This window comes from Cavia porcellus, unplaced genomic scaffold (assembly GCF_034190915.1).
Source record: "Cavia porcellus strain 051 isolate PalLab524CR breed Dunkin Hartley unplaced genomic scaffold, mCavPor4.1 scaffold_5, whole genome shotgun sequence".
In the NCBI taxonomy this organism is placed as follows: Eukaryota; Metazoa; Chordata; class Mammalia; order Rodentia; family Caviidae; genus Cavia; species Cavia porcellus.
In genome coordinates, this window is record NW_026947488.1 from 53619279 (window position 1) to 53647256 (window position 27978).

The window sequence follows — 27978 nt, forward strand, 5'->3', positions numbered from 1 at the left end:
CACCTGAGGTTGGGGCTGCAGGGTGGTTCCATCACCAAGTTTCCTGCAGGTTAGCTTTAAGCTTGGCAGAAAAGAGTCTCCTGAAAACACCTGGGGGTAGATTTACCCAAACACCCTCCACTCCACCTCTCCCAGAGTGGCTTCCTGCCCTGACCACCTCCCCAGCAGCAGGAAAAGGGCTGGAAGGCAGGGTTGGGGAAAAGGTCTAATTTCAGCAGGCATCTGGGCCCCAGAGAAAGGAAATGATGACTTGTGCTGTGTTCTCTGTGTGAGCTCCGTTAAAAATCACACAATACCCTTAGCCAGGTGTAACCCAAATCATGCCCATGTTAAAGACAGGGACCCCAGAGGTTTGGGAAAATGAAGTAACTTGCCCAAGATCACACAGTCAGCCTGTGCTGAACCAGATTTGAATCTAGTAAAATTTGGCTCCTGAGCCCTTACCCAGTCCTCCAGGCCATAAGCCCCCTATTTCAAGGTGGACTCCAATGGCCCAATTTAGAAAATACAGTGCACATAAGGACTCCCCCTCATTTATGCCTTTTCCCAACTTTGGGAAGGGAGCAAACCTAACCCTACACAGAGAACCCATAGCCTCCTCAAACAATGGGGAGCTGGCCCACGCTCCCTCATACCCTCCACAGGGAGCCTGGGCCAAGAAGGGAGAGAAAGACTACTTCTGAGATTTGTGTCTCCATGGTGCCTGCTTCTCAGACCAAGCCCTACAGGGCTGCTTGTGAACGGAAGAGCTCACCCTCCTAATACCAGGCCTGTTAAGTGGGTATGGGTACATGCTTGGTGGTGAAGCGGGGAGTCCTTAGCAATGCAAATCCCCTCTGCAGGATGTAAGGGCTGCACACCTGCAGTGAGGAGGAGGCTTCAAGAACCATCCTAGAGGTCCTACCCGCTTCTGGCATGCCCAAGGTGAGGTCAGGCAGAGAGGAGCCACTCTGCCTGAGGAGCGTGTGCTGTCCTCTTCTGTTGTCTGAACCCCTTATTGGAAAAATAGTTTGCAGGTGTTTTCAGCTTCCTTCAGACTCACACCTGGTCACTCACTCACTCTTCATCCATATGGATGGTTCCTGAGGACCTACTGTGGGCACTGGGGAGGAATTCAGTGGAGAGCAAGGCAGATGCAGGCCTGCCTTTGGGAGCTTGGAATTCAAGCAGAGTAGGCAGACATCTGATCCTGATCAGGGCTGATGAGTGCAGGGAAGAGAAGCCCAGCAAGGCTCACGGGCCAAGCAGGGCAAGCAGCCTGACCTGGCTAGGAGCAGGCTGCTCCCACACCAAGGCATGTGGAAGTGCAACTCTCAAGACACAGGGAGCACTCTGTGTGCTGGCTGGCAAGGGTGGCGAGCTCCCAGGACATGGGCAGGGGTGGTAAACTGGTGGGGGAGACAGTTCACAGAACTGTCTGTTCAGGTCCCTGCACCCAGCCCAAGCTCTCCAGAGACACACAGCAAGCTCAGACACATTCCCATGCTGGTACTTAGTTGTCATCTAGAAACTTAAATGTATCCAAAACCTGCTGGTCCCTAGCCTCCTCAGCTGGTCACGACTTTGTCTTTCTAGGTGTTCATAACAAACCACTGGCATATCTCACCACTAGCACAGCCTCTGCCACCATGGCCACCATGGTTATTTTCCTCTTTGGACTTCCACTCAGAGAAATAGTCAGAAACACACTGAGTGTCTCTCTGATCTCTTTTCCTGCTACTCCCCCTTGTACCCGCTATTCTAATCATGTCCCCACCTCAGGGCCTTTAAGCCATTCTTCTTCCGGATACCTACATGGCCGCCACTCTTCTGCCCTTCCAGGCTTTACTCAATGTCTCTATTTTTGTGATGTTCACTCTGACACTACTCACCCAGTTAAAATGCAACCTACCTCCAATTTTTCTGGCCCCTTCTTTACGGCACCTTCCAAGACAAAGTGTCTTCTGAGTGTATCCTTCCCCAGACGGCTGTAGGATGAACCAGTAGGAGTCGCTGGAGGTACTTGGACTTCACTGGGCATGGCCTGCATGATCACACCCGTGGAGCTGTCCATTGCCTGCCTGATGCCCATGAACAGCCCAGTCCATGCTCTTGTGCCCCTGCGGGCACTTCTTATCCTTGGGACACCCCTGCCATGACTTTTGGCCTGTGTTGATCAGCGCAGCTCACATGTCCTCAAGTTCAGTCCATTAGAAAGGTAACAAGGCAAGCTGTCTCCTCCTTTCTCAGGCAAGAAAAGCAGGCTCAGAATAGCTGCCTATTTTCTCTGTATATTTATTTAGCACAGGGTTTCTGACTGCTTACCTTGCTGAAAGTGGGGTTTAACCCAAGCCTCCTCCCTTCCAGGGGCTCTCCAGACAGGAACAAGCCGGGCTACACCTAAAAAGAGCTCTCAGCGCGATGGAAGGAGAGCAGGCTGGCAGGGAGGGGGCCTGACTGCATTCAGTCATCTGTTCATGCTGTAGACACTAACCTGAGCTCATTATTCCTGGGCCCTGCTGTGGAGCCTCCTGGCCTGGGTACTCCCAACATTTTGCTTCCTGCTCTGGAATTTGTCATCTTATCCCTGGGGTGGAGCAGCAGAGAGCACCGAGGCCTGGCTTGACTTACGTGAAGGTTGGGGTTCTTATTGGCCCCCAGCTCTTCCTACAGGTAGATGGGAGCTCCACTTGTCAGGCCCTCCTGCTGCCACTCTGCCCAAGTGTCCACAGGACTTGCCACTTTCCTGGTATTTTCTGTTACTTTCTGATGCTCTAGTCAGTCCTTTAGCAATTAAAATCCCTTCTGTGGGCGGAGCGATCCACTGCTACAGTGAGAAGGGACCTTAAGAGCTACACCAGGGGCCTCATCTTCATCTGGGGCCATGGGCAGGCAGAGAGGAGCCACCTTGCCTAGCTACTGTCACTAGAATATCTGCTGATAGCAGGGCCCAGCACACAGCAGGTACTTAAAGAAAGCTGGCTGGGTGCCATCTTCATAACTATAAAACATGGGAAACAGGACCCCATTTTAAAGATGGGATAACTGAGGCACAAAATGAGGCATACAAGGTAACATATGGGTTGTCTTTATGGTCCCCAACTCCTCCCTTCCCAGGCTCCTCCCTGGTGCCAACTTTCCAGCACACAGTAGATATACACATTAAGGACAACAAAGCCTGTAGCTCTTGGGTTCCTCCAGATGGCTGTGTGAAGTCCCCACCCTTCTTCATTTTAGAGTAATGGCCTCCTCCATACACCACCAGTCTGGAAATCACCTGTGAAATATATTTCCCCCAGCACTGCCTCAGGAACCATGTAAATCACTTGGCTTAATGGCCTCTGGGATTGTTCCCCTCCACCCCCCTCCCTAGCTGCTCTGTGCCAAGGAACTCCAATGTATGGAGCACAAGATGCCCAGGGCATCCTGTGTTGTAGGAGGCATGGCTTAGAGGTGCTACTGTGGTGGGAAGCACATACAGGGGTGGGGGCTTGTCAGGAGCTTCAGAAATGGGAGCTGGACAGAGGCACGCTGGACAGAGGCATGCCTCTCCCAGACCCCACTCTTGCCCTGTGCCTGCTCCCCAAAACAGTGGTTCACACTCAGGGGAAGGTGGGTCCAGATGCTCTCCCTAGGGCCTCCCCAAATCTGACCAGGAAAGGCTGAAGGCCACGGCACCAGCCAGGCCAATGGGGGACCTGGAGCAGGTGTTCTCAGAATCCCTCAGATGCTGCTTAGAGCACTGGCTACGCATGGTCCCTTATCCATCCTATATCCATATCTTCATCACTTCCTATCTCCCCTGCAGACTCTGAGCTCCCTAAAACCCATGCAAGGCTCAACACACGGCTAAGGTAAGGGAGGGGCAGCCCTAAAAGATGAGAGGCCATGGAATGGTCAGTAAGAGAGGCAGGTTGATGCATGGGCAAGCATCAACTAATGCAGAGGAACTGTCCAGAAGAATGGAGCGGCCTTCTCAGCAGGCCAGGAGACCTCCCTGGAATGGCTGGCTACTGGCCGCATGCCAGAGACCTGGAAACAGCATAGCCAGGTACCTTGGTCAGTATTCTTCAGAGCCAGTACCTTGGGCTCCCCATCCCCCTTCTCTGAGTGTCAGTGCCCCCTTGTTGGGCAGAGTGTGGGGCTCCTGTATTTACCTTCCCATCTACCCCTAAGGCCTTCCTCTCCACCCTGGCTCACCCGGAGGGCTCCAGAATATGCCGATGTCAGGGCCCTTCTCCACCTGATTAAATAATACACCCCTGACCCCTGCATCCCAGCTGCCTCCCTCCCTCCCTGAAGCAGCTTTGGAGACAACCCCTGGCGAGGCAGCCACAGAGGATGTGTGGTGCTGACCTCTGCATTCTAACAGCAGCCATGCGGGCCCCATTCAGGGCCCTGGGTTAAATCATGTAAAAGCCTGCTGCAGCTTCCACAGTGGTGACCAGCTTGGTCCTGTGGATACCTGGGTAGGTCATGGGCTACTTGCTCTGCCAACATTTACTGAGCATTGGTAAGTCCTAGCAAGGAGTTCTAGCCAAGGACAATGGTGACTATCCCTATCTGTCCCAGCTTGAAGGAGGCATCATTGTGAACAGCTGGGCTTCTGCAGGACAAGAGTAGGGGTAGAGAGCCTTGAAATAGCCTCGGTGCCCCCTACCTACACAGGGAGGTTTCAGGGGACAGTGACTCCCTGCCCAGCACCAAGTGACAAGCAGAGATCAGCCAGAGCACAGAAGGGTCCTGCTTGTAGGTGGCCAGGCCTCCTGTAGCCCAGACTTCATGTGCATAATAGGTGCCTGTTAAGACCCCATGTACGGAGATGGTTGCTCACTCAGTCCTGAGGGAAGAGACCCGCTCCTGGGCCCACTCCCCAGCCTTCCCTGTACCTATGAGAAGCAGTCTCCTCCTAAGGTGTGGGCACCATACACGACAGCTTACAAGCGGAACAGAGATGACAGCCACACAGATGGGAGGCAGAAGCATCATCACTAGCTGCAGGCTCACTCTGGAGCGTACTGGGAATGACGAAGACACTGGGGCTCTGAGGAAGGTGTAGGAGGCCTGCCTAGACTCTGACAGGGAGCTGGGCGGGGCCGAGGCAGTAAGAGACTAGAACAAGGGGAACCCCATGGCCCTGTTCCACAAGCCCCTGGGGTTTCTAGGGCCCACACTGGCCAAAACACTGCCACCCTCCCTCTAAGTCTCTCTGCCTGAGCAGCAGGCAAGACCCAGGGGATGGGGCGAATGGAGTAAGAGGTAAGAATGGAAAGAAGACGAGATGGACAGGCTGGGGTGGGGGTGGCAGTGAGTCTACCCTGCCCTTCTCTACTCCATGTGCACCTGGGAGACAGCACCACCAGCTCCCAGTTTGAAGAAGGCATAGGAAGTAGGCCCAAATCAGAGGTGTGCACAAAATTGGAGGATGTGCTCAGTGCACAAGCTCCTTCTTTGGCCTCTGGACTGGCTCAGAGGGCTCTCTTTCCTCACATGGCAGCTAGGCAACAGTGCTCAAGGAGGAGCATCTGAACCCAGGAGCAGGACAGAGCTCAGGACCTACGCGATATATGCACTTGGCTGATCAACTCCTGGACACTGTGCCCAGCTCAGAGCCAGGATTGGTGCAGGCAACAGAGCCCAGAGAGCAATGGGAAGGGCCAGGCATCAGGTCACAATAACATGGCCACATTAGAGCGTGGATCTTATCATATCGGGGAGCTGACCAATAATACTTGTCTCCTCTGTAATAGGCACACACAAATATAGACCCACTACATACCCAACCCTGCAACTATACTTCCCCCAAGATGAGCAGAAGTGAAAAGTGTGGGCCTTCCCCCCAACACTGTGGATTACTTCCTTGGCTGTGGCCCATTATGCCAGGTCAGCTGCACTGCTCCACAGCAGCAGGACACAATCTGCTGTCAGCGTCTCAGCCCACTTGGCCTACATTGCTTTCAGACATCTAAACCAGTGCTTTCTGCCCAGGACAGTCTCCCCTCGGGCCTGGCTGAGAAGAGGGTGGCCAAAATGATCTCCTTCAGGCCCCTGATCAATCAACTCAACTGGCATAGTACAGCAGCTCGAGGGCAGTGGTCACTCCCTCCCCTGGGTCTGGGTTTAGGCTGTGCCTCAGTTGCTGAGAGGTTCACAGCAGTGTCCCTCTTCAGGCCTCAGTTTCTCCATATGTACCACAAAGGAGTTAAACTGGATCAATACGACCAACAGTTCCCATGACCCACAACGCCCCACAGATGAGGGCAAGATGCACTGGGAAAGGTACTGGAGGTCAAAAGCCTCTTCTTTCTAGTAACCCCAGGTGCCTCTCAGGGACCCAAGGGTGGCACAGGCTCAGAGAGAAAGCCAGCAGCCCCTGTGACAATCCCCCCACAATGACTTCATCAAAGGGAGCAACGCTTGCAGTAGGACACATATTATGGAACCTCACACAGGAGAGTATCAGGGTACCCGAGGGTCCTGTGCCAGAGCTGCCTGGCAGAGCTCGGCTGTAGAAGAAAAGCTATGTCCCAGTCCAGGTGGGGATCCTGGCTATCTGTGAGATTTTAGCATTGCTTAGCCTTGCCGAATCTCATTTTTTCTTGTCTGTGAAATGGGCACACAAATGGCCTGTCTTCATTGGATAGCATGTGTGGAATATACCACCAAAGGCCCAGGCCTAAGTGATGATGTCTGGGATAAACGACAGTACTTTCTTTTTCCCTCAGCCATGGCCACCCCTCTCTTCCCTTGTGACTCCTTTCCTGCTTTCTTCTAAGCCTCCACTCTCTCAACTTCAGGCCTCTGATGTGACCCTACAGATACTGTCTCTTCATTCTCTATCACTCCTTCCTTTTTGCTAACAAAACTCAAGTCTGAAGAATCTCTACCTCTAGCACCAAGGTGACCCCATCCTCAGCTCAAGGGTAAATCCTGGTAGGCTTGGGCCAATCACAGCGTATCTTCCCCACTGCCAGTGATTGGTTTAGAATGGACATGTGATCCAGTGCTAGCCAATGAAGTGTGAGGAAAATTAGGCTGGGGGCTTCTGGGCAAGGTTAACAAGAGAAACCCAGAGGAAATATCTCCCCCCCCCCACTCTGATATCTGGGTCTGACATGATGCCTGGAGCTGTGGCAGCCATCTTGTTGTCGTAAGGGAAGTCAGCCAAGGTCAAGAACAACATCAAAAGTGAGGCCAGCCAAGCAGGGCACAGGAGGACTTGGTCTTCACTGACAACCCAACACTCACCATTTCTGACTCCCTGTCAAGGGTTGAAGGATCTAAATGTGGGAAAAACTCTTCACCTTGGGCTGCCAGGGTGTGCACAGAAGAATCTGTCTTCTGTGCAGCCAAATATATTCTGTGTATTTACTTTCTGAGGGAGTGACAGTCAGCTCAATGCCTACTCTTTGAGGGCTCCTATGAAATGGCACAGAGCTGGAGGAGGGGTATAGGGTTGGAGGAGGGGCACAGGATTGCAGGAGAGGTCAAAGGGGTGGGGCGCCGGTGGAGGACATGTTTAGGTTGCCTCTCTGTTCTTCTACTCAGGCTGGGCAGCTCAGTCTGGTAGAGGCCTGGTGACTAAAGACCAAAGGTGGGGAGGCCAGAGAGCCTACCAGGATCTGCAAGTGGCTTCAGCCTGGCTAAAGGCTGGATATTCATTCCCATGGCCAGTGGCCATGGGCCAGGATGTCTCAGGCAGCACTTGAATGTGGGCCAGGCTCTGCCCACAGCAGGCTTCTAGGGGTATAAAGTCACAGCTAACCCTCACTACAGAGACATGACAGGATGGGCTGGCTAAGGGACAGGGAAAGACTCACTGGCCTCAGTTCACAGACAGGAAAAATGCCAATCAGTGAAGGAAGGTTTTTGGCATGCAGGTTTTGGTTGCAGGTTTTGGCATGCTTTCTGCTGGCATGGTCTCATTTCTAACCAGTGAAACTGGGGGCTGGGCTAGGGTGGGTTGTGCTGTTTTTTGGTTGGAAATGGTGGTGGTACATGTCTGACCTTTTAAGGCTTCAAATGCAGCATTTGAGGCGATGCCAGAAAGAGGCAAACACGGGCTGCAGAAGGAAGTTATTAAGACTAAAATGCCACATCCAGCTAGAAACTTGAGGCAGAGCAGGGGTCGCTACCTGCCTCAGGAACAGGCTGGCCAATCTGTGTCTGCCCTGCCTGATGACAAAACTATCCTTCCCAAGGGATCTCAGAAAGTGTTGGTGACTCTGGAAAAGCACAGGGACAAAAACACTGCCATCGAGGTGTGGCTCTAAGAAACCTCAGGAGTTGAAGACTCCTATCTCCTTGGTTTGCCCATGGAGACTGCAACTTGCTCTCTCCCTTAGTGCTTAGATATTTTTTATTTAAGATAAATAATTGTATGTCACATGTGAGAAAGGCCAGATAGGGCATCTCCTTGTAAGCCCTGCCAGCAGAGTGTGGACAGACATCAGAAGTGTGGAGCCTTCACCTTAGGCCTCAGTTTCCCTGTCTACGTGATGAGGACATTTGGGCCCCCAGAGCTTCTGTGGCTGATATATCTTTCCCTATCCAAGGCCCACAGTGCCCCAGGAGATGGGCACAGGTTCCCTCCCCCTACAAGAACCACTCCTCACCTGTGGACCCCTGAGCTCCTCATAGTCATTTCTACCCACCACTTACAGAAGCTTCCACAGGACCTTGGGTCATTCCCGTACTGGCAACAGGCCTGAGAAAGTCAACAAAGTACAACTGATAGTTTTCCCAGATATCAAAGCCCACCAACCAAGACCTGCACAACTCTAGGAGTCAGCCCAGCACAGGGTACCCAGATACCTGTGCTCATGAGAACGCAAGACAAAAATGCATCCTTGAAAGGAAGCAGCTTTTCTGGGGCTGGTCTAAACAGAAGAAGAAGAGGGGATTACTATCAGAAATCTTGGATATTCCAAGTCATACTTGCTGACTACATGGAAGTCTTGCAGGACCCCAAGCCCACTGCAGGTGCTCCTGCCTTTCAGTGCCCACTGAGAGAGGGACACCCATCAGCCCAAGGTCACACAGCAAAGCTGTCTGTCTGAGTCTTGATCTTCAGGTCCATGCTTCAGACTTTTCACCTGACTGGCTGTTTATAAAGACGCTTCACTTCATGAAGGACTCACAGAGCTTCTGAGCCCCAAGTCCTCCTGCAAATCTAAATACCATTCAATTTGCAAACATTTGAATTTTAAGGACACAGCCTCTGTGTGTTTCCTTTTGCAGACTGTCATTGTGCCAGTTGGTAGATGATCAAACTTTGTACCTCAGCCTTAACTCAGGCAGTTCCTGACATAAAAGTTTGCAAAACACAGGTCTTAACAACCAGAAGGCTTTATTTACCACTGCTAGCATTTGCCCAGCAAGCCCTGGCATTAACATCAAAGGTAGGTATGGAAGGTAGGCACTGCGAGCACATTCTGGCTGCAGAGATAAACTGTCACGTGCCAGCACTACCTGCACACACACAATAAACAAGCATACGCCCACATCCCAGCTCACATGCACACCTCTTCCTCCAGGGTACAAGTGGGCATGCATGTCAGCACGTGCACACGTGAACACACCCACGTGCGAACATACACACATGAACACACATACAAGGCAAGGCAAGAGCCAAGCACTATAGGAAAGTCCTAGAAACTCCAAGTGAGCCCAGGTATCTGTAGGGCCCAGCTACATGCTGAGTGTTACAGACAGGTGTCTGGTACACAGAATGAAGCTACAACTGGACTGAAGGCCCTCTGAGACCTTTCAGGGATCATGGGTCCTCCTCACACACTCCCTGGGGGCCAGGACACTCCCTCATGACCTGTAACATCCCAACCCTATGAGGTAGCCCAAGCATGAGAACCTCATTTTACAGATAAGGTTCCAAGCCCCAGAGAAGTTGGGCAAGTTCCCAAGGTCATAGAGTCATGCAGCTGATGGGAGATGTGGCAGGATCTCAGTGCCCACAAAGGGGGTCTCACTTGGCTTGGAAAAAAGCCTCCAAGGTGCAAGCAAGGGGCCCAGACTCTAAGATGACGAGGAAGGTCAGGCAGAGAGGGTGACTTCTCACCCTTCTCACCCTATTCCTTCCCCTTTGTTTAATAAGTATCATTTCCAAGATGGGGAGAGACCGTTAAAGACCAGTGAGAAAGATTTCTTGTTTTGTTCTCTCTCTGCTAAACAATTAGGTTAATCTGAGCTCAAAGTGGGTCAGTGTGAAAAGCAGCTTCAAAGCACTCAAAGTACAGCCAGAGGCCCTCACACCTGGAGAGGTAAGGTCAGGTCTCACCCCACTTGGGCAGAGTGTAGCCGACCTTCCTTCTCAGAGTCCTGGAATGTCAGAGACAAAGGACTCAAGAAACAGGAAACTTGGCCAAGGGGATGCTGAGTTCTGCTCAAGGTCACCAAGCCAACTATCCAGCTAAGAAGACTAGGTTGGCTTGCTCTTGACAGGGGGCCCTCGACCAAGGTGGGCACCCTCAGGGCTTCCATGTGCAGAGTTCTCCACTTAATCCCAGCTAGGCAAGGTCTCCAGGTACGAGAGGCCTCATCACCATCACCAGGTACAGGCACCAGCATAAGCACCTACTCAGTGAATCGTGGCTGGGAGACTGGACTAGATTAGATGTAGAAGCAAACTCTCCTGGGGCCAAGATGGAATGAGCCAGGCCAGGAGTGGGGACAGCAAGCCAACAGCCTGAGTCCCAAAAAACAGAACACTTGACTCCTTTAGGGAGCCCCAGGAGACCACTGAAGGGACTCCACAAGCCCCTAGGGGCATCTCAGTCTCTGTGGTCACCTGCACTGACACTTCATCTCTCCCTTGACACAGCAGCACAGGTGGCTCTTCAGGTTACACAGGACAAGAAAGGAAGGGAAAGGAAAAAAAAAAAAAAAAAAAAAGCAAAAACCACACAAACCTTTCCCTCTGGGAATACGAACATTGATTCTGTAGCTTCTTGTTTAGACATCGGGCACCAGGAAAAAAAAACCTGACATGAAGACTGTCTTCCCAGAGGCTGTGGGGCTGAACCAGCGATGAGAAAAGTGTTTCCCCACAGTGACTGTGGGGGAGCTGAAGGGAAAGAGAAAGACTACCCCCATCCCACCAGCGACACCACCCTGAGGACAGGGCCAAGGTCTGCCTGCTGGGCTCCTGAACCTCCAACTGCTCTCTAAATAGCAAGGAGTCCTCACTAACCCCCATGTATCTAGAAGTTCTGAGTTTGCTGAAGTCTCCAGGCCCAGCAAAACTGCAGAGAGGGCCCAGCTCCATGTTTCCAAGAACATCCCAGAGCCCCACCCCACGACATTTTTTCCAGAATCATACTAGAATCTGGAGACGAAGACCTCCTCATTCCTCCACCACCCCGTCTCAGTGCCTTGCCTAGCAGCCTGGCTATGCTTAAAGGCCTTGGCAGGAGATAACTCTGCCAAGGGGTTAGATGCTCCCACCCTCATGGGCTGGGTGCTCCATGAGGAGCCCCGGGGCTAGTGTGGTAGATGAAGGATGGCCTCTGTGACTGCCTCAGACCCCAAAGAGGCATGAGGAACACAGCAGGAAAGGTTGCAGTGTGGAGGCTCACTTGGGCCGCCTGGATGCCTCCCACAGGACTGGTGTGGCCTGGACTGGACAGGTAGCATTGAGTGGGAGTGAGGGCTGATCCAGGGTTCTGAGGACTCGTTACTACTTAAGGGGCAGCTGGAGGTCCAGGAGCCCAGCAGGCAGGCCTAGCCCCTGTCTTCAGGGTGGTGTCACTGGTAGGTTTGGGGTAGTTTTTCTCTTTCCCTTCCAGGTCCCCCTACAGTCACTGTGGGGAGGGACTTTTCTCACGCTGGCTTCAGCCCCACAGAATACTGAGGGGATGATCTTCATGTCAGGTTTATTTTGTTTTCCTCCAAATACTCAGACTCAGGTTTCTATCCCACCCCCACACACATTCCTTCCTGAGCCCACTGCCCAGATGCCCCTAGCTTCCTGGCAGGGCAGCTACATGTCTAATGGAACAATACTCTCCCAGCCCTTCCTCCAGTAGTTGGGGCTTGGGACAAGATCTTTCATCTTCCTGAGACTCAGTCTGCCCATCTGTAATAGGGGATGTTTAGGGGTTCTGGTATCTTGTGTGCCTAGGAATAGCCTGAGCAAGTGATATACCCAGAACTGGCAGTGGAGAAGCCTCCAAAAGACATGGGTATAAGAAAAGCAGGTACCAGTGATGGGCAGTGGCACAGATCAGGGAAACAAGAATGCACTTAGCTTGTGGGAGCGTCAAGAGACTGGTGATGAGGACCTGGGGCAGTGGAATCTGGGTTTGATGCTAACCTGAATGGTGGCTGTCTCTGTGCTCACGAGAGCCCTGTCTGCACCAGAAGCTGCCCCTCTCCATTAATTCTTCCCATCAGCTTCTTGAGGTGACTCTAGTACCTCAGTTGGGGAAACTAAGCCAAGGTCATCCCAATGGAGTGGTTCAGCTCCAGAGGCCAAAGTCTGAGCATACAAGGTGTATGCCTGACACTTAGCATATCCCCAAACTGCTGCCTCCCAGGAGCTGACGGTGTCTGCCTGTACACATCTGAGGAGTGAAGAGTAGCTGGTGTCTACCTGGGCCCAAGCACAGGAGAGAAGGCAACACTGGTTGCAGAAGGACTCATTTCACTGTGGGGCCAGCTTCCCTCTGGAGTCAGTGTCTCCTTGGGGACATAAGTATGACAAAGAATCTGGAGTGAGACATCCTCAGACTACAACGGGGACTCATTTTAGAATGGGTTTCCTCCCTCCTCAGGGGTGAGCCTGACACAGCTGGCCAGGAGGAGGTACCCACTAAAAGTACAGTTGAGGGGCAGCAGCTAAGGTTCTCTTCAAAAAATCCTCAATGCCAGGCAAGATGTGAGCACCTAGCATTGCTGCATTCCTGTGGCGGCAGCGGCAGGTCACAAAGCCCGCCCCTCCCTCCCACAAAAGCTGCGGCAGGTTGTTGGGAAGATGGGGGACCCAGACGTGAAATGTTGCTTCCCTCCAACAGGAGAGCAATGGGGAGGAGGAGACAGGGGCTCAAAGGCCCAGACAGACACACGTCACCCACCATTAACCATAGCTAGACTGACGCATGCCCCGTCATGGGCACTGCTCTCTTCGTGTCTGCTCGGGAAGGAGCGTGCATGTATCTTGGGCCATCATTAATTTGCCCCTCACACCTCCCCATCATCACCAAAGGAAGGGAGGCACTGGTCTACTCCACCATTACAATGGCCAGGAGGGCAGCTCAGCCTGTGCTGCACCCTGCACTCAGCCAGGACTCCAAAAAGCAGGGGTCACAGAAGCCCAGGGGCACCAGAGAGTAGGGAATGCCAATGGAGAGGACAAAGGGGCAGTTGTGGCAGGGTGAACACAGGTTGATGACAGGAAGAGACAAGTGCTGGGACAAAAGAAATGAGAGACTCAGAGAAGAGGGGGCAGGGGAGAGAAAAACGCAGGGCAGAGAGCAGCGAGGGCTGCCTCCCAGCAGCATCACTCAGCATGAGCACTGGGGGCTGAACTAAGAGGAAGCAGGTAGAAAGGAGTATGTTCTGACTCTGCCCCCCATCACAGCAGTGCACAAACACAGACACATGCACCACACCCACATGACCTCCTCTGCATTTGAAACACTGATCCAGGTGGGGAGAGAAAGATTCTCACCCTAAAACCAAAGTCCTGTTCTTCCTCCAGCAGGAACTCCTCTGCCCTTCTCAACTGGGCTGCTGCCCTAGTCCATTTCATCCATTTCACCTGGTGAGCAGAGAGCCATGCCACCAGAGGAATTCAGAAATAACAGCCACCAGACTCAAAACCTGCCCTTGCTGAAAACCCAGCTGCTTGCATAGTGGACCCCTCCATAACGACAGATGCTAATGATGAAGTTACTTGGCCATCAGGGCCCCTCCCCACCAACAGGCAATCATCTCAGTTCTGTGGGAGAGCGGCTCCTGCTCTTCACCTTGGAAATCCACCTGTTATCAGTGTGATCCTGGTCTGGCCATGCTGACCCAGAACGTTCAGGGAGGACACCCACCCCGAGCAGCGCAGCTCCACACAGCCCTCAAGCCCCAGGGTCAGTCTCAGCCTTTTATGTCAGTTCAGCCAGCTTCGGTCCTGGGTAGGGACCCTCAGGATTCCTTCCCCTTCCTTTCTCTAAGAATCAATAAGCATCCACATCTGTGGGTCCAGGACAGTTGAAGGGTACTGGCTGTCACTGCAAAGCCTCCGAGATGTCATAGCATTAGTCACCTCCCCTGGACCCTCAGATTTCCACAGCCCCCACTCCCATTCCCTAATTATAGCTTGCAAAACATGTCCCAAACCCTCAAATTAGCTCCAACTATATCAACAAGAGAAGAGCATCCAGCTATAAATGTGCCACTGCTGTCACACCCGCCTCACCATCTTCAGGCTGAAGACAGAGGGACAGGTGTTCACTCTGGTCGGGGTCTGATACTGGCCTTCCAAGGGAGACTCATGCAGGCCCAGCAGCCATGTGAACAACTGCAGGTTGTGATGAAGGGGAGTGAGGTCAGAAAGGGACGTCTGCTTAAACCTTCACTCAAGGAGCAATGAAACAGCTAGGAAAAAAAAAAATAACTATGGCTTTTTATTGCAAAAAAAAGCAAACAAAAAACAACGGTGCTTTTTCTCTTGTTTAAGCACTGTGGTTTAAGTCCATTTTCATCACAGCAAATGAAAGACAATAATGTGCCCAGTGGCCCTGAACTTCCATACGATTCTCTTCTCCCTGCACACCCCTCACATACACACACACACAATCCAGACTGTTGACAGAGGACATGTCTGTATGGCACCTGTAATTTGACAAGTGATCACCCGCCTGAGCAAAGCCAGGCTGTGCAAGGAGAGAAATGACAAAACGGAGACAGACTCAGAGCAGTGCCTTTCCTGAGTTTTGTTTTTTCCTCATCTAGAAGAGCGTACAAACCAGAGAGGGCAGGTTCTGTGGCAGAACCAGGGGTTCTTACCCTTGGGTACAAAGGCTCTAATGATACAGCCAGCTGCTCCCCCTCCCTGAAACCAGCCTCTTCCCCTTGGCCATAGCAGTACCAGTCCTCATGCCCCAAACCTATGCCAGGACACTGGTGACAGAGTGCAGAGACAGGTGGCTCCTCAGACCCAGAGACAGAAAGCAGAGGCAGGGTGGTCAGCGATGCCCCAAAGGGCTGTCTAGGCAACTGACATATGGTTGCGGCATGGTATCAGGAAACAGATGCTATACTAAGGGGCACAAATACTGAATACGCACTCAGCCCAGACACAGCTGGCCGAGTCTGCAGGCTCCTGAGGACGGTGAGGAGGCTTGAAAGGACCATAAGCACCAGCAGAAGCTGGCAGAGCTGGAAACGCTATTATCTTGTTGGCAGCCCGGGAGCAGCAGCAGAGGCTGGCAGGGGTTTCTCACCACTCACCTCTGTCCCAACCTCAAGCCCCTTCACCTCCTAATTGGGCTCTTAGAGGGCCCCTGTCCTCGAGTTGAGGGGTGGCCAAGAACAGGCAACACCGATCACAAGGTGTTTGCGTCCTCTGCATCCAGCCACCTTCAAAAGAAAAGGCCCCCAAAAGACAGGTGTGGAGGTGCCCCCCACCTCTGACTTTAAAGCGGCAGGCTTCCACCCAGGAGAAAACGTGGGGCTGATGCACGCGTCCAACTCCGATAGGCAGGGGTCGTTGGCCACCCCTTCATCCAAGCGCTGGTACCCACTCACCCGGACAGCAATAGAGTCACCAGCAGGCAGACTAGGACCCTCGCCCCACCCTGGGGCATGGAGACCTTGCCCTGCCTCCTTTGGGGTGGTCGGGAGAAGTGGGGGCACCGCGGGGAAGTTTCGCGATGCAGCCAGAAGCGCCAGGACAGCGTCTGCGAGTCCAGGGCTCGGGCTGCTATCCCCAGGCAGAGTGCTCTGCACCTGGCGCCCTCGCCCGGGCGTGGACTGAAGGGTCAAGGGGCGCGCAGGGCTCAGCGGGGTCCCGTGGCCGAAGGCGACCACTTACGTGTGCTGCTGGGGGAAGCTGTAGGCAGAGGCGCCCGGGGCGGCGAGGAGCAGGAGAAGAAACAGCCACAGCCGACGCGCGGGCCCAGACGCCGAGCGCCGGGGACCGGGGCCGGGCCGGGGGCGGGCGGTCCGCGCCACGCCGGGCCGAGCGGCGCCGCAGGTCCGAGCCGGCACCGCCATGTTTCCATTCAAGACGCGGTGCCGCGGGGAGAGGGGGCGGTGGCGGCGACCGGCTGGGGGGGCGCGGACAGCGGGTTGCAGTCTGCGGGCGACAAGCCGGCCTGCGCTCCGCCGCCGCCGGCTCCGCGCGGGGCCTCTGGGGCTGCACCGGCCGCAGCGCCTCTGCGGGATGCGCGGTACGATGTCCCCACCGCGCTGGCTCCTAGCGCTCTGAGCGCCGAGCGCAGGACCTGCGCTCAAATAGCGGCCGCTGCCAACCTGCCGGCGCCGCCCTCCTCGCTCTCTGCTTCCCACTCCCTCTCCTGTCGGTCCTCCCCTGCGCGCCCCCGGCGCGGCCACGCGCTCGCCTGTGCCCGTGCGTCCTCGTCCCCGCACGGTCCCGAGACTGCCCTACTAGCCCTGGCAACCCAGCGGAGTCCAGGCGCGCTGAGCGTCCTGCGCCCGGGGCGCAGCCCTGCCCCCACACCTTATACCCCCCGGGGTTCCTCTCCGCCCAGCGCACAGAAAAAAGCCTCCCTCCCTAGAACCCTGGGCAGGCGTGTGTGACACTTCTGGTGGCTCGACCTTCAACAGGCTTAAGGCCTGAAGTCACAGGTTTAATGATGGAATGGCAGGCTTCAACAGACCAGAGAAAAGGGTAACAGTGCTGTCACACCAACTCATCCCAACCCCCGTGGCTCCAGCTACAGGAAGATTTCTCCTTTCTTAGGCGTCCAGCCACTGGCCAAAAGAAAAGGTCCGAATTTCCTTGTCCCCTGAGCAGGACCCTGGGTCCAGCTGCTGTTTGTCTGGAGCTGAGAATGATAAAATGCAGCCACTAAGGGCTGAAAAGGCAGCCCCAGGGAAAAACCCCGCCTCCTAGTCCTCAGGAACACCCACCACCACCACCACCCACCCTGCAAGCCCCAGCCCCCAGCTCCCTGGGCTTGCACAACCGCTAAGTAGTCAAACTCCTTTAGGGCCAGGGATTCATTCCTGCACAACCCAGACATTTCTGTCTTAGAAGACCCTGGCTCTTCCCTGCTGCCAGGAGAAGTCTGGGGCTTGTTTCAGTGCCAACTTTTGTTTCAGTTTGTAAGAGGCCACAGTTTCGTTCCCTGTGTTTATGTGGACGCTCATTTCCATTTTCAGAATGAAGTGAGAACAAGATGAATGGCTTAGCACATAGATAGGGAAGAGCATCTGTGGAATCTTTCTGGAGTTGCCCCTGGAATCCCCTGCAGACCCTGGCACAAATTGGATGGGAGAATGCATCCCACCTGCCTGGTGCAGAGCCAGCTCACAGACTCTGTCTAGCTGCCTACATGAAGCGTAAGGGATAGTAACTGCTGGAAAGTTATCTCGAAAACGCCCAGAAACCCCTGACCCCCATCATCCCACCATCCACTCACAGATCAGCCCAAGGAGGAGTCAAAGTTGAGTAGGCCCTAGACTGAAGACTGCAGAGATGGGAGCAGGGTCTGGAATTTTTACTTGCTTCCCAGTCCTGCTGTGGTTCCTCACCCTTGTTCCATCTCTAATAGTTGAGCTTTGACAGGGAGACTGCTTCTTTCATTTGCTAGAGGTCATTACTCCCCTGACCCAAATGACCTTCTGTCTTGGTTACTTTTTTATCCTCACTGACAAAGTACCAGATGCCCAAAATTAAGAAAAGAGAGGTTCATTTAGCTCACAGTTTATGGACGTTTCAGTCCATAATCAGCTGGGTCCAAAGTAGGGTGGTGTGGTACAGGGGCAAGAGTTGATGACATTAGAAAATAGCAAATAACAAGAGAAAAAGGGAGGAGCACACAAAGACTCTTTCTGTCCCTTCTAATGTATGTAGACTACCAGCCCCAGGGCAAGTGTAGCACTCACACCTACAATTCCAGCACTGGACCATGAATCAAACACAATCTCGAGAAGCCTGCCTCCAAAAACGCCTCCTGACACTTTAGGGGGACACCCAGACACAAACCATAACACCTTCAGGGGCTACATTGAGGTTTGCCAGAAGCCCCCAATGGGGCTCCAAAAACATTATCAAAGGAAGACAGGGTTGAGACCAGAGACCCTGTGCCCCAGCTCTGAGGCTCAGAGGACAGGAAAGGCCTAGTGGATTTTTTTTTTCTTTTTTTTTTTTTTTTTTGGTACTGGGAATTGAACTCACAACCTTGCCTTGTTATGCTGCTGAGCTAAATCCCCAGTCCCTTGGGCCTAGTGGAATTTGAGAGGCTAAATCAGACTAGCTCTGTGAGACAGCAAGGCCCTGTCTGAGCGAGATGCCTGATTATGTTAGATTTCCCCCTGCTCCTGGGCAGAGCAGCCCCTATACTAGGCTGGACAGAATGAGAGACTCCTGCATTGAGGACTTAACAAACCTGGCATAAGCAGCCCCTTCGCATCCCTTTCTGCTGATATGTCTCCAGCATTTCTGTCCCCCACTTTCAGGCAAGAATATCCAGGAGTGGCCTCTCCTAACTGGTGGCTGGACAAATACCTGTGCTTATAGTGCCAGAGGATCAGCACAAAGGTGTAACTCCTCCTGGAAGTCCCATGGGTGGTAGGCACCTTCCAGAGGCAGACCTTTCAGTGGCCTGAGAAATATCAGGGGCAGCCTGCCTGTCCTTTGCCATCCCCAGAGAATGCCAGGGGGTTAGGCACCTGGAGCCAGTGTAGGTATGGCAATAGGTACTGGTGGCTGGATATTTCAGTTCCAGCCTCCACAGATGTGCACCTAATTGAGGTCACTGGCACAGAGAAAAAGGCAGGAGATTTTGGTTGACAGACCGTTAAAGGAAGACAAATAAGGAGGAGAGATAATTAAGAGTAAATGGGTAGTAAGAGTTTACACATTCCTGCTTTGGATGTGCACAAAATCTTTGTCCTCATGGTGACTGGCTCCAGCCCCAGGTTAAGACCGTAGGAGGAGAAATCGCACCTCCCCATGGAATAGGACTCCCAGGACAGGCAAACTGCCAGTTTCAGCAGGAAGGACCTGAGGCCATCTAATGGGGCCAAGGTGCCTATACTGGAAGATGTGGTGGGGCAGGACAGGTAAAGCTACAGTCAGATGAGAAGCCCCTGACCTTAGCTGGGTTTTGGTAGGTTTTAGTTCTCCATACAGGCCTAAGGGAGATCTACTCAGCAGCCAGAGGAGACGGAAAGCTTTATTGAGAGCCTACATATGCCAGGCGGGGCTTAGGCTCTATTATGCTACTCTAGAGAAGAGGAAGCACATCAGGAATGTTTAGGACATGTGGTATGGCAGAATCCTCACTCCAGTCACCTTTCCTATCACCCTTTTGTGTCTCAAGCCTCCTTCTTTGGTGAAAACTCCAGCCCTGTGGCTTTATTTCTGCAGTTTCTTCCCTGGAATCTCTTATCTCTACCACTTTGACCCAGGGTATTCATGAACTCATCAGACCAAACCTTCCTGGACCAGATTTTCTCTCTCCAATTGGGTGAGTCACTATTTCATCTCATCTCTCCTGCTCCCTCCCCGGCTGCACACACATGCAGTGGCCACTGCCTTAGGATCAAAAAGCTTGGGCTCCAGGCTCCTTAGTCTCTGCACACCCTCTAGGCTTCACATGGGTCTTGCCCATGGGTGGGAGGTGGGGGTCACAGGAAGTGTTAGCATAAGGAAGCACTTGGGTGGCAGACGAAGGCGCGTGGGAATATGTCCAGGAAGTCTGGTTTGACCTGGACAGAAGGTGGTTAGTTTTAGCAACAGATAACACAGGCTATGTAAGCAAATCACTTAGCCTCTCTGAGTCTGTTTCTTCATCCATACAGTGGCAGGCATGATCCTCATTTGGCAGGAATAATCTGAAGACCCAGAGCATGTAGAATCCTGAGGGGAAGGCTTGGCACTCAGCAAGATGAAAGGGGGATAGAGAAACTCAAGCATCTCCAGGAAGGGCAGGCCCCAGACGCAGGCAGAGAGGGGAGGCTCCCTGGAAGAGGAAGGGATTCCAGCTCAGTCTTGCAAGGTGAGTGGGATGGGGTGGGCATAATTATGAGGGCATGAAAGAAGACACCAGGGACTGAGTGTGTCTTGAACTAGCACCTGCCTTTCAAGCCAAACTGACCCAGCCGTGTTCTACGCAGGCCTTCACCTGGTCAGAGAAAGTCCTGCCTTGACATACTTGCCTCACCCAACCTATTCAGATGGGCTTGTCCTGTCTCACCTTGAGTCTGGAATCAGTTGTCCCCTAGTGCCCCCATCTGAGACACACTCATATATGGGCTGCTACCAGCACTTTACCTGCCAGTGTTCCTGTGGCTTGCCTATGAGCTCTTGGGGAACACTCAGTGATATAAGACATCCCATCTGAGCATGATGTGGATGCATGTAACTTCCAGATACAAGCCTAAGAGGTCTCCACCTTTGAAGGCACTGACAATACTTCAGACCAGGTGTGGTGGCACATCTGTAGTTCCTGCTACTCAGGAGGCTGAAGCAGGAAGATCACTTGAGCCCGTGAGATTGAGACTAGCCTATCTGATCTCAAAAACCACAAAGAAATAAAAACAAAAGCAAAACTTCAAAGAATCTTGGTACAATAAAGATCCACTATTGGGCCGCGGATTTAGCTCAGTGATATAAGCACCTGCCTGGAAAGCGTGAGGTTGTGACTTCAATCCCTGGTACCCCCCCCCCAAAAAAACCCCCAAACCACTATCAGTCTGGTACAGTTTACTCTAATAAACACACGGGACTTAAATTTAACCCCCCTAGGCAATGTGAACTGTCACCGCCTGTGCATCAAAGTTGGAGCCAAATCCCAGGCTACAGCTGTCAAGGCCTATAGTGCTCCTTGTCAAACAAAAGGAGAAACTGAGGCTTAGAGAAAGGAAGAGACTTGCTTAGGGCCATTGCAGATCCAGTTGTGGATCTTGGGAGTCTGGAGCCGAACTAGGTCTGTCTCCCCAGGATGAAGAATGAGGCTAACCACAGCTTTGATGTCCCCATCCTGCCTCTGACAGGAGAGAAGCTGAAATCCCAGAATGAGGATGACAGGGGAGCCAGGCTGGTACTGGCTCCATAGTTAGACTTTCATTATTGTGAGGATAACTGGATTCAAATCATGTGGCTATGTGGGGATGCTGGTTAATCAGATGAGATTCAGCAGGTGTTACAAGCTTGAGTGTTAGCCCCTGGGAGCTCCCTCATTTAGTAGAGGATTTGATATACAGGAAAAACATGGTGAATACCTCAAACCATGTACAATTACAGCTCATGGGTAAAATAAACCGTGTAGTTGCCTAGCACTGTGAAGCTCAAATGGTTAGGGAAGGCTTCCTGGAGGAAGTGACCTTGAAACTGGCACAAAAGAGCAGGGAAACCTAGGATGGACGAATGGCTAGAGGTAGGAGAAGGGAACACCCTGGCAGAGGGTCTGAGAAAAGACCTAAGACAGAAATGAGGCACTGTCTTCCCTAGGAGGGGCACAGTTCCTTGGGGGTCGCGTGTGTGCAAATAAACAAACTCCTGGGAGAGGCAGGAAAAGAATGGGGGTGGCTTCACAGGCAGCCTGGGGCTCCTCATATGTTGAGTCAGCCTGTTTGCTCTTTCACCCAGGACTCTAGGGCCCTGGGAGGCTCATTCTTAGAGGAGGGGAGCAAAAATAAGGTGATGATTGGTTATGAGTGCAGGGAATTGTAGTGTTACTTTGCTGCCTTGGCTGCAAACGTGGGTCTCCCCTGCTCATGTCGGAGAGATGGGTGTGGCTGCCCAGTTGAAGAGACCGCCCCCACTGGAAGCTCTATTGGAGTGGCAGTCCTCATCTCCCTCGCCCCAGTAGCTGTTCTGAGTCATCTGGAGTTTTTCTTGGAGAGGTCTGGATCAACCTGCTCATTTTATGACGTGGAAACTGGGGCTCACAGAAAGGCAAGGCTTGTCCCAGGGTTATAATGAGCAACTAAGGTCTAGGGTCTGTCCTGTGTGTCTCCTTGAAAACACTGAAGCCTCAGAATCTTCTGAATCTCCCCCCACACTGGAATCTGACCCAAATGTCTGCCTAGTAGGTGGCACTAAGGGTGTCCCTTTTAGCATAGCAATGGCATCAGGGATTAGATCCTGGGTTTACTCCTTCCCTCAGACCTTCATCCTGGCAAGAGAAAATGAGGACAAATAAAAGAGAGAAATTCTCCCCTCAGAAGAGCATTAGATGTCTGAATGGCTTTCGAATAAATAAAAGTCTCCTCAGAGCCCCTGGCCAGCACTGACAGCAGCTCTAACTCTCCCCAAGATGCGTTTTTCTGCCTCCAGGTGCAAGTGAAGGGTGTCAGCGGTGGGCTAAGTCAGGCTCTGATGGAGGTGGCCCTCTATCACTGCCTAATGTCCCATCAGTGTCTCTGTGGAATGGCCATGGCAAATTGCCTCCTATGATAGCCATTCTTCCATCCCTCCTGGCCAGTCAGAGGACGGTGAGGGGCAGGCCCTGCCCTGGCCATCCCCACTGAGGGTGAGAAAGAGCTTTGCGTGCAGTTTCATGCCCTGCCCTCTTCCCTCAGTAATTCTGGAGACAACCTGTCTTGAATTTGCTCATTTCTGCCTAGCAAAGGAGAAAAGCAGAGAGGGTGCTGGTGACTTGGTCAGCAGCAGTCCAGAGATGCATGTCCTGAATGAGCCCAATGTGTCTGGAATAAGGGGCCCATTTCCCAAGAAGGGCTCTCTACAAGCAGAAGCATGTTATACCAGTGCCCTTCACCTTGGCAATACAGATGACACTTGAGTGACTGCTTTAGGTACTGATGGGTATGAAATGGCAGGAGAGATGAAGACTGGACTCAAGGAAGTGCCCTCTCCAGTCACAGATTGGGGAGAGGCCCTGAGAAAAGTCTTCAAAACTTCTGCTAGCAGCATCTCTTGACTTTGCTCATCAATCCTTTAGCAGATTAGCCTCCACTAGGCAGCCAACGGGAGGGCAGGACCTGGCTCCACATCACTTTATTTAACTGATGGCTGCTTTTGCTGTGAGGGTCAGTTAACACTTCATTTGTTGAGGTTGGAAAATGAATGGGGCCAAGGAGTTCTATTCTGAGTGCTAAGGGGAGGTTGAGGCTGTATGGGATGACATCAGGCCCAGTAGGAACATTGCACTGTGAGAAGCTAGGGGGCTCCGAAGAAGCACCTCTGCTCCCTCCTGAGGGTTGATGCTGGCCCTCAGTAACACCCCTTACCCTGAGTTCTTTAAACATTGCCAATGAGGGGAAGGGACACTACTAGATAATATTCAGTCCAGCTTTCCTGTTAGTGTGGCATAGATCTCTGCATGGAATCATGGTCCCTCTGCTGTCACTGTTCTCTCTGGGGCCAGGGCTTATGAAGTGGGGGGCAGGCAGATGAGCCTTCTCCTTCTCCCCAGGGGGGTGAAGTAGGTTGGGACTATGGATCCAGGAGGAGCCCCTGTTAGTTTGAGTCCATCTTCCTAGAAGGAGCCCATCAGCCTCAAACACATGGAAACTACTCTTGTGATTCAGCACCTCATCATTCTCTAGCTCCTCGCCCTTTGAAATCTTCAGTGATGCTGGCCTGGGGGCAGCGGCTAAGCCTTTAAGATCACAGAGGAAGATCATGGCAGAGTGGAGGCTGCTCTTATCTCTGAGGATATAGTGGAGGCTGGGGACACCAGAGAGATAGGCCCCTTGGAGGATAAGCAGTAGGACTGGTAGTTCTGGCTCTCTAGGCCACACAAAGGGACAAAGTCAGCTGCAATGTCCCTTTCCTCAGCCTCTGTGGAACACTTCTCTTTTCTCTCCTTTGCTGGCATGCAGTAGCACAGTTAGGCAAATTAGAAAACATTCAATCTGGATGGAAGAAGAGGGTTAGAGATATGGCAGGAAACAGGGGCAGAGATGGGAGTTGGGGCACAGACAGGGCAGGGGATGGCCCGGGACCATTGTCTCCTGGGTGGGCTAGTTGAGGAAAACCATCACTGTCCAGAAGGTATGGGGCAAGGATGGGAAGTGTGCAGATTATGAGTTCTGTAGTGATTGTGACTTGCAAGGATTCTAGATCCCATCCCAACTTGGTCCAGGATATAGAGAGACAAGAAACACTGTGGCCATTCTGGGGATGACTGAACTCAAGAATTCCTTTCAAAAGACAGCAGGATCTCTGTAGAACCCTTATTCCATCTTATAGGATGGAGTTGAGCAAGCTGGGCCTCAGAGATGCTCTGTGCTAGGCCCTAAATCACAGAGTAAACAGCAGCACCCCTGAGACTGATACTCAGGGCTCCTGGGTCCTCGTGTGAGGCCATCCTTGGCTTTGTCTGGTGGTCAGAAATGGCACATGACTCCATCCTGTTTTCCACTTGCTAATATGAGGCCAATGCTGTGGCCAGCAGAGCAAGGAAGGTACAAGAACAGATGCAGAGGGCCCCTATGGTCTAGAGCTGGCCTTGAAAGAGACCCTGAAGGCTGGGAGTTCCTGGAGCTGAGCCTAGTTCCATCCCCGAACAGTATGGCCATTGAAGAACTTCGCTGTGCTTCAGGCTGATGGAAGGTTTCTCAAGGGGGCTTGGGCTGTACCTGGGTAGGAAGATGGGAATCCGGAAGATGTGGGAGGTCCTTAATACTTATTCCCGCTACCCTGAAGGGCAGCCCATCAGCATCACAGGTACAGGGCACCATCATGCTGAGGTCTTAATTTCTAAATGAGTAAGAAGGAGCTTTAGCGAGGGACAGGTGGAGGCAGAGACTCACTGAAAGAGACAGAAAGACCTCAGGGAGGATCAGAATGTGGACTCAGCAGTTTACAATAAGCCACTGAGGGCCTGCCTGAAAATCCGTGCAGCTGCCCTGGGGTGGCTGGGAGCAGGGCCTATATTCTGGGGACTGGCAATGAGTCAAACACAGGCCAGAGTGAGCCCCTGTGGTAGATGTACCAAACAGACTCAGGCTCCTTCAAGGGTAAGACACCGTCAAGCGTGGCTGAATGAGTAGGGGTTCTGCCTTTAGCATTCCACCTAACTGGGTCCAGATACCCGTGCTGTCTCTCAGCAGCCACCGCTCTCCAATTGTACTGAGGGTTCCCTGTAAGCCCTAGCTTTGCTGCAGTGCCCCCAGTACGTGCACAGCTATAGGTGTATGCATGCATGCACATGCGTGTGTGTTCACACACACACACACACACACACACATACACACACACACACTGTAGCTCTTCTCCTGGGCACTGCACGGTTCTTGCTCCCCATTCAGCATGGCCCTGCTACTTACCAGCAAAAGCTGGACATGACAACTGAGGTCCTCCCACCACAGGATCTGCTGCCCGGTCCCTGTAGACCAGCTTTTGGCAGATTCCTGAGACCACAGAGTCACAGAGTCTTGCCTCAGTTCCACACAGAAAGGCACAGCACTGAGGGGTTGGACTCCACACTGAAATACCCCTACTCATGACCTCCCCCAGGTACCTTCATGTTCATTCCACAGAGGAAAAGGCCTGCCTTGAGCCACTGTGGCTTATACGTTCCAAGTGAGAATTCTTAATGCTTCCTTCTGAAAACAAATGCCAATCATTATTATCCCCCCCCTCTTCCAACCCTTGGTCCTCAGTACCTACCAGGTACTGGGCTAGGATTTCTAACCCTCAAAACAGCCTTCCAAACAGAGCATTAGTCCCATTGGACAGATGAATAAACTGAGGCATCTGTAGCTCTGAGGGTCTTGTTTAAAGGTGGCTTGGAAATAGCAACAACAGACTCCAAATCCCGCTCCAGCTCCTCTTGGACTGATGCAAGAGGAACATATTGTAATCTTTTTCTTTCTTTTTTTTTAGTAAGCCTATCTTATCTCAATATGCAAAACTATGCACATGGCATACAAATTAATATTTCCTGCCTGCTCCCAGAGTGGCAGTGCAGCCTTTGAGTTATACTAGTGGTTCACAAATCTGGCTCTCTCCTTCTTGCTTCTACTAAGCCTTTCTGCTCTATCTGCCCTACTGTGGTACCTCTAGGCAGGGTTTTGCAGGAAAAAGCTGCAGGTTTGTTCACATGTTGTCAGATCCCAGGAATGAGGCAAAGGCCCTCTCCCCACTCCCTGCCCCTCTGTGGACCCCAGTACAACAGACTGGAACCTTTGCATTCTGGGATACACAGGACTAGGATTGCTCTCTGCTGCTGTAATATGAGGAGGCTCTCTGGAGGTGGAAGAGAGAAGGACATTTAGATGAAGGGAACTTTGGGGAGCTAGTGAAAGATGTCGAGCGAAGATCTGCTCCAGGGAAAGCCAGTGAAGCGTTTAAGGTCTGCTTTGTTATGAGGAGCAAGGTCTCTCCATTATGGAGGAGCCCACTGCACTAGTGCAGGCAGGCCAGGAGGCTGCGAGGTGGGGGGCAGGGCTATATCCAAGCTGGCTACAAATCATGGGAGAAATGTCCCATGAGCACAGGTTGGAAAGGACATCTTAATGTCATAGTCTGATTCACAACTAGAGGCAACGTGCATCCACTGGGCTCAGGTGACTTTGAGTTTGTTGCCTAACGTAACTTCGTCTCAGTCTCTTTGGAGGAAAAGTGGGTTCAACAGGCCCATCCTCTTCTTCTTAGAGCTACTAAGAGGCCAAGGGGGACCTGAGCCATCACCGAGTTATAAAGCACTCACTTCTAGAAAGGGTACACCTATGGTGTCCTAGGGAAGGAGGTAGGCAAGAACACTGCCCCGCCCCTGCACACACCACCTATGCAAGGTGAGGAGGCAGGCCTGGCACATGCCACACAGTGTGGAACAAAGTCCCAAGCCAGGGGCAAGACAAAGATTGGGTGACAGAGACCAGTTGGCAAAAGTGGGGCAATGGATAGAGGCCTCAATACCTGTTGTCCAGGAGCACAGGAAGAGTGAGGAAGAGCAGTGTCCTAGAGAGAAATGTGACAGACAGGAGGCAGGGCCCAGGTCAGTCTGAAAGCTTTTCTTCTGGTATTGAGGCCTCTGGGAGTGTTCCAGGGATAAACAGATTTACCCATGGAAAACCGGGCAGATAGGCAGCTGTCAGCAAAGAGGTTATCCACGGGAGTCAAGTCTGTCTCTCTCAGGACTCTGGATTTCATACTGGTTTTTAAGCAACGGGTAATTCTTTTTAAATTAAATTTGAGGCTGACCTCCAGTATATAACAGTGTGGCTGTTCTGATGGAGAGTGAGGAAGGGGTCTTAAGGCTCCTGGAACAGAGTCAAGGTATGCAGCTTGTGCCATAGATGGGCATAGGCAGGGATGGGTGTGGGTAGAAGGCCTCAGCTCCTCACAGAGTCTGAATTGCCATTTTCACCCTCAGAGAGTGACCCTCATATAAACTTTTAGAGTTGTGGGCTCCACATTTCTGTCTGCAGAAGGAGGGCTCCTGATGCGTCAGCCCTTCTTGTATATGAGAGACCCTACCTCCCAGGCTGCCCCATCATGCAGAGGGGGCTATTTATTCATCTTCCTGAGGAGTTGAGGTCCTGGCTAGCTCATCTGCTTCCTGGTGCAGCTAATTGGAATCACTCCCCCCACCATCTTCTGCCTCTCAGTAAATTATGCAAGTTCCCCCAGTCAGAGGCCTGAGTGATGGACAACCCTGTCACAGCAGCCTAAGTGTTTAGAGAGCAATTGTTCTGGGGAAGGCTGCCATTCCTCAAGCCTGTGCCATGCGAGCTGCCACAGAGAGAGCCAGCCAGCCCCTGCCCTTTCCTCTGCCCCTGCTCTACCCCAGCCCAGACAGCAGCGCCTCCTCCACCTAGCCCATCAAGCATGGGCTTCCGGTACGTTATCCTTGTCATAACAATCATAGCAGCCAAGAGGTATTG

General features: G+C 52.5%; 1 protein-coding gene across 12 annotated transcripts in view; it reads right to left on the reverse strand.

Moving 5' to 3' along the window:
• Cacna2d2 (calcium voltage-gated channel auxiliary subunit alpha2delta 2) overlaps positions 1–16619 on the reverse strand; it is a 128946-nt gene extending 112327 nt beyond the window's left edge. For 2 of the 12 annotated variants that reach the window (XM_063248896.1, XM_063248895.1), the window contains exon 1: positions 16022–16614. In XM_063248896.1, the coding sequence (XP_063104966.1) occupies positions 16022–16203 (182 nt within the window). In that variant the 5' untranslated portion in view covers positions 16204–16614. Of the gene's footprint in view, positions 1–16021 lie in introns of all 12 variants that reach the window. The other 10 variants (XM_063248905.1, XM_063248904.1, XM_063248906.1 and 7 more) reach the window with 9 other exon arrangements.
• Between the last annotated feature and the right edge of the window lie 11359 nt (positions 16620–27978).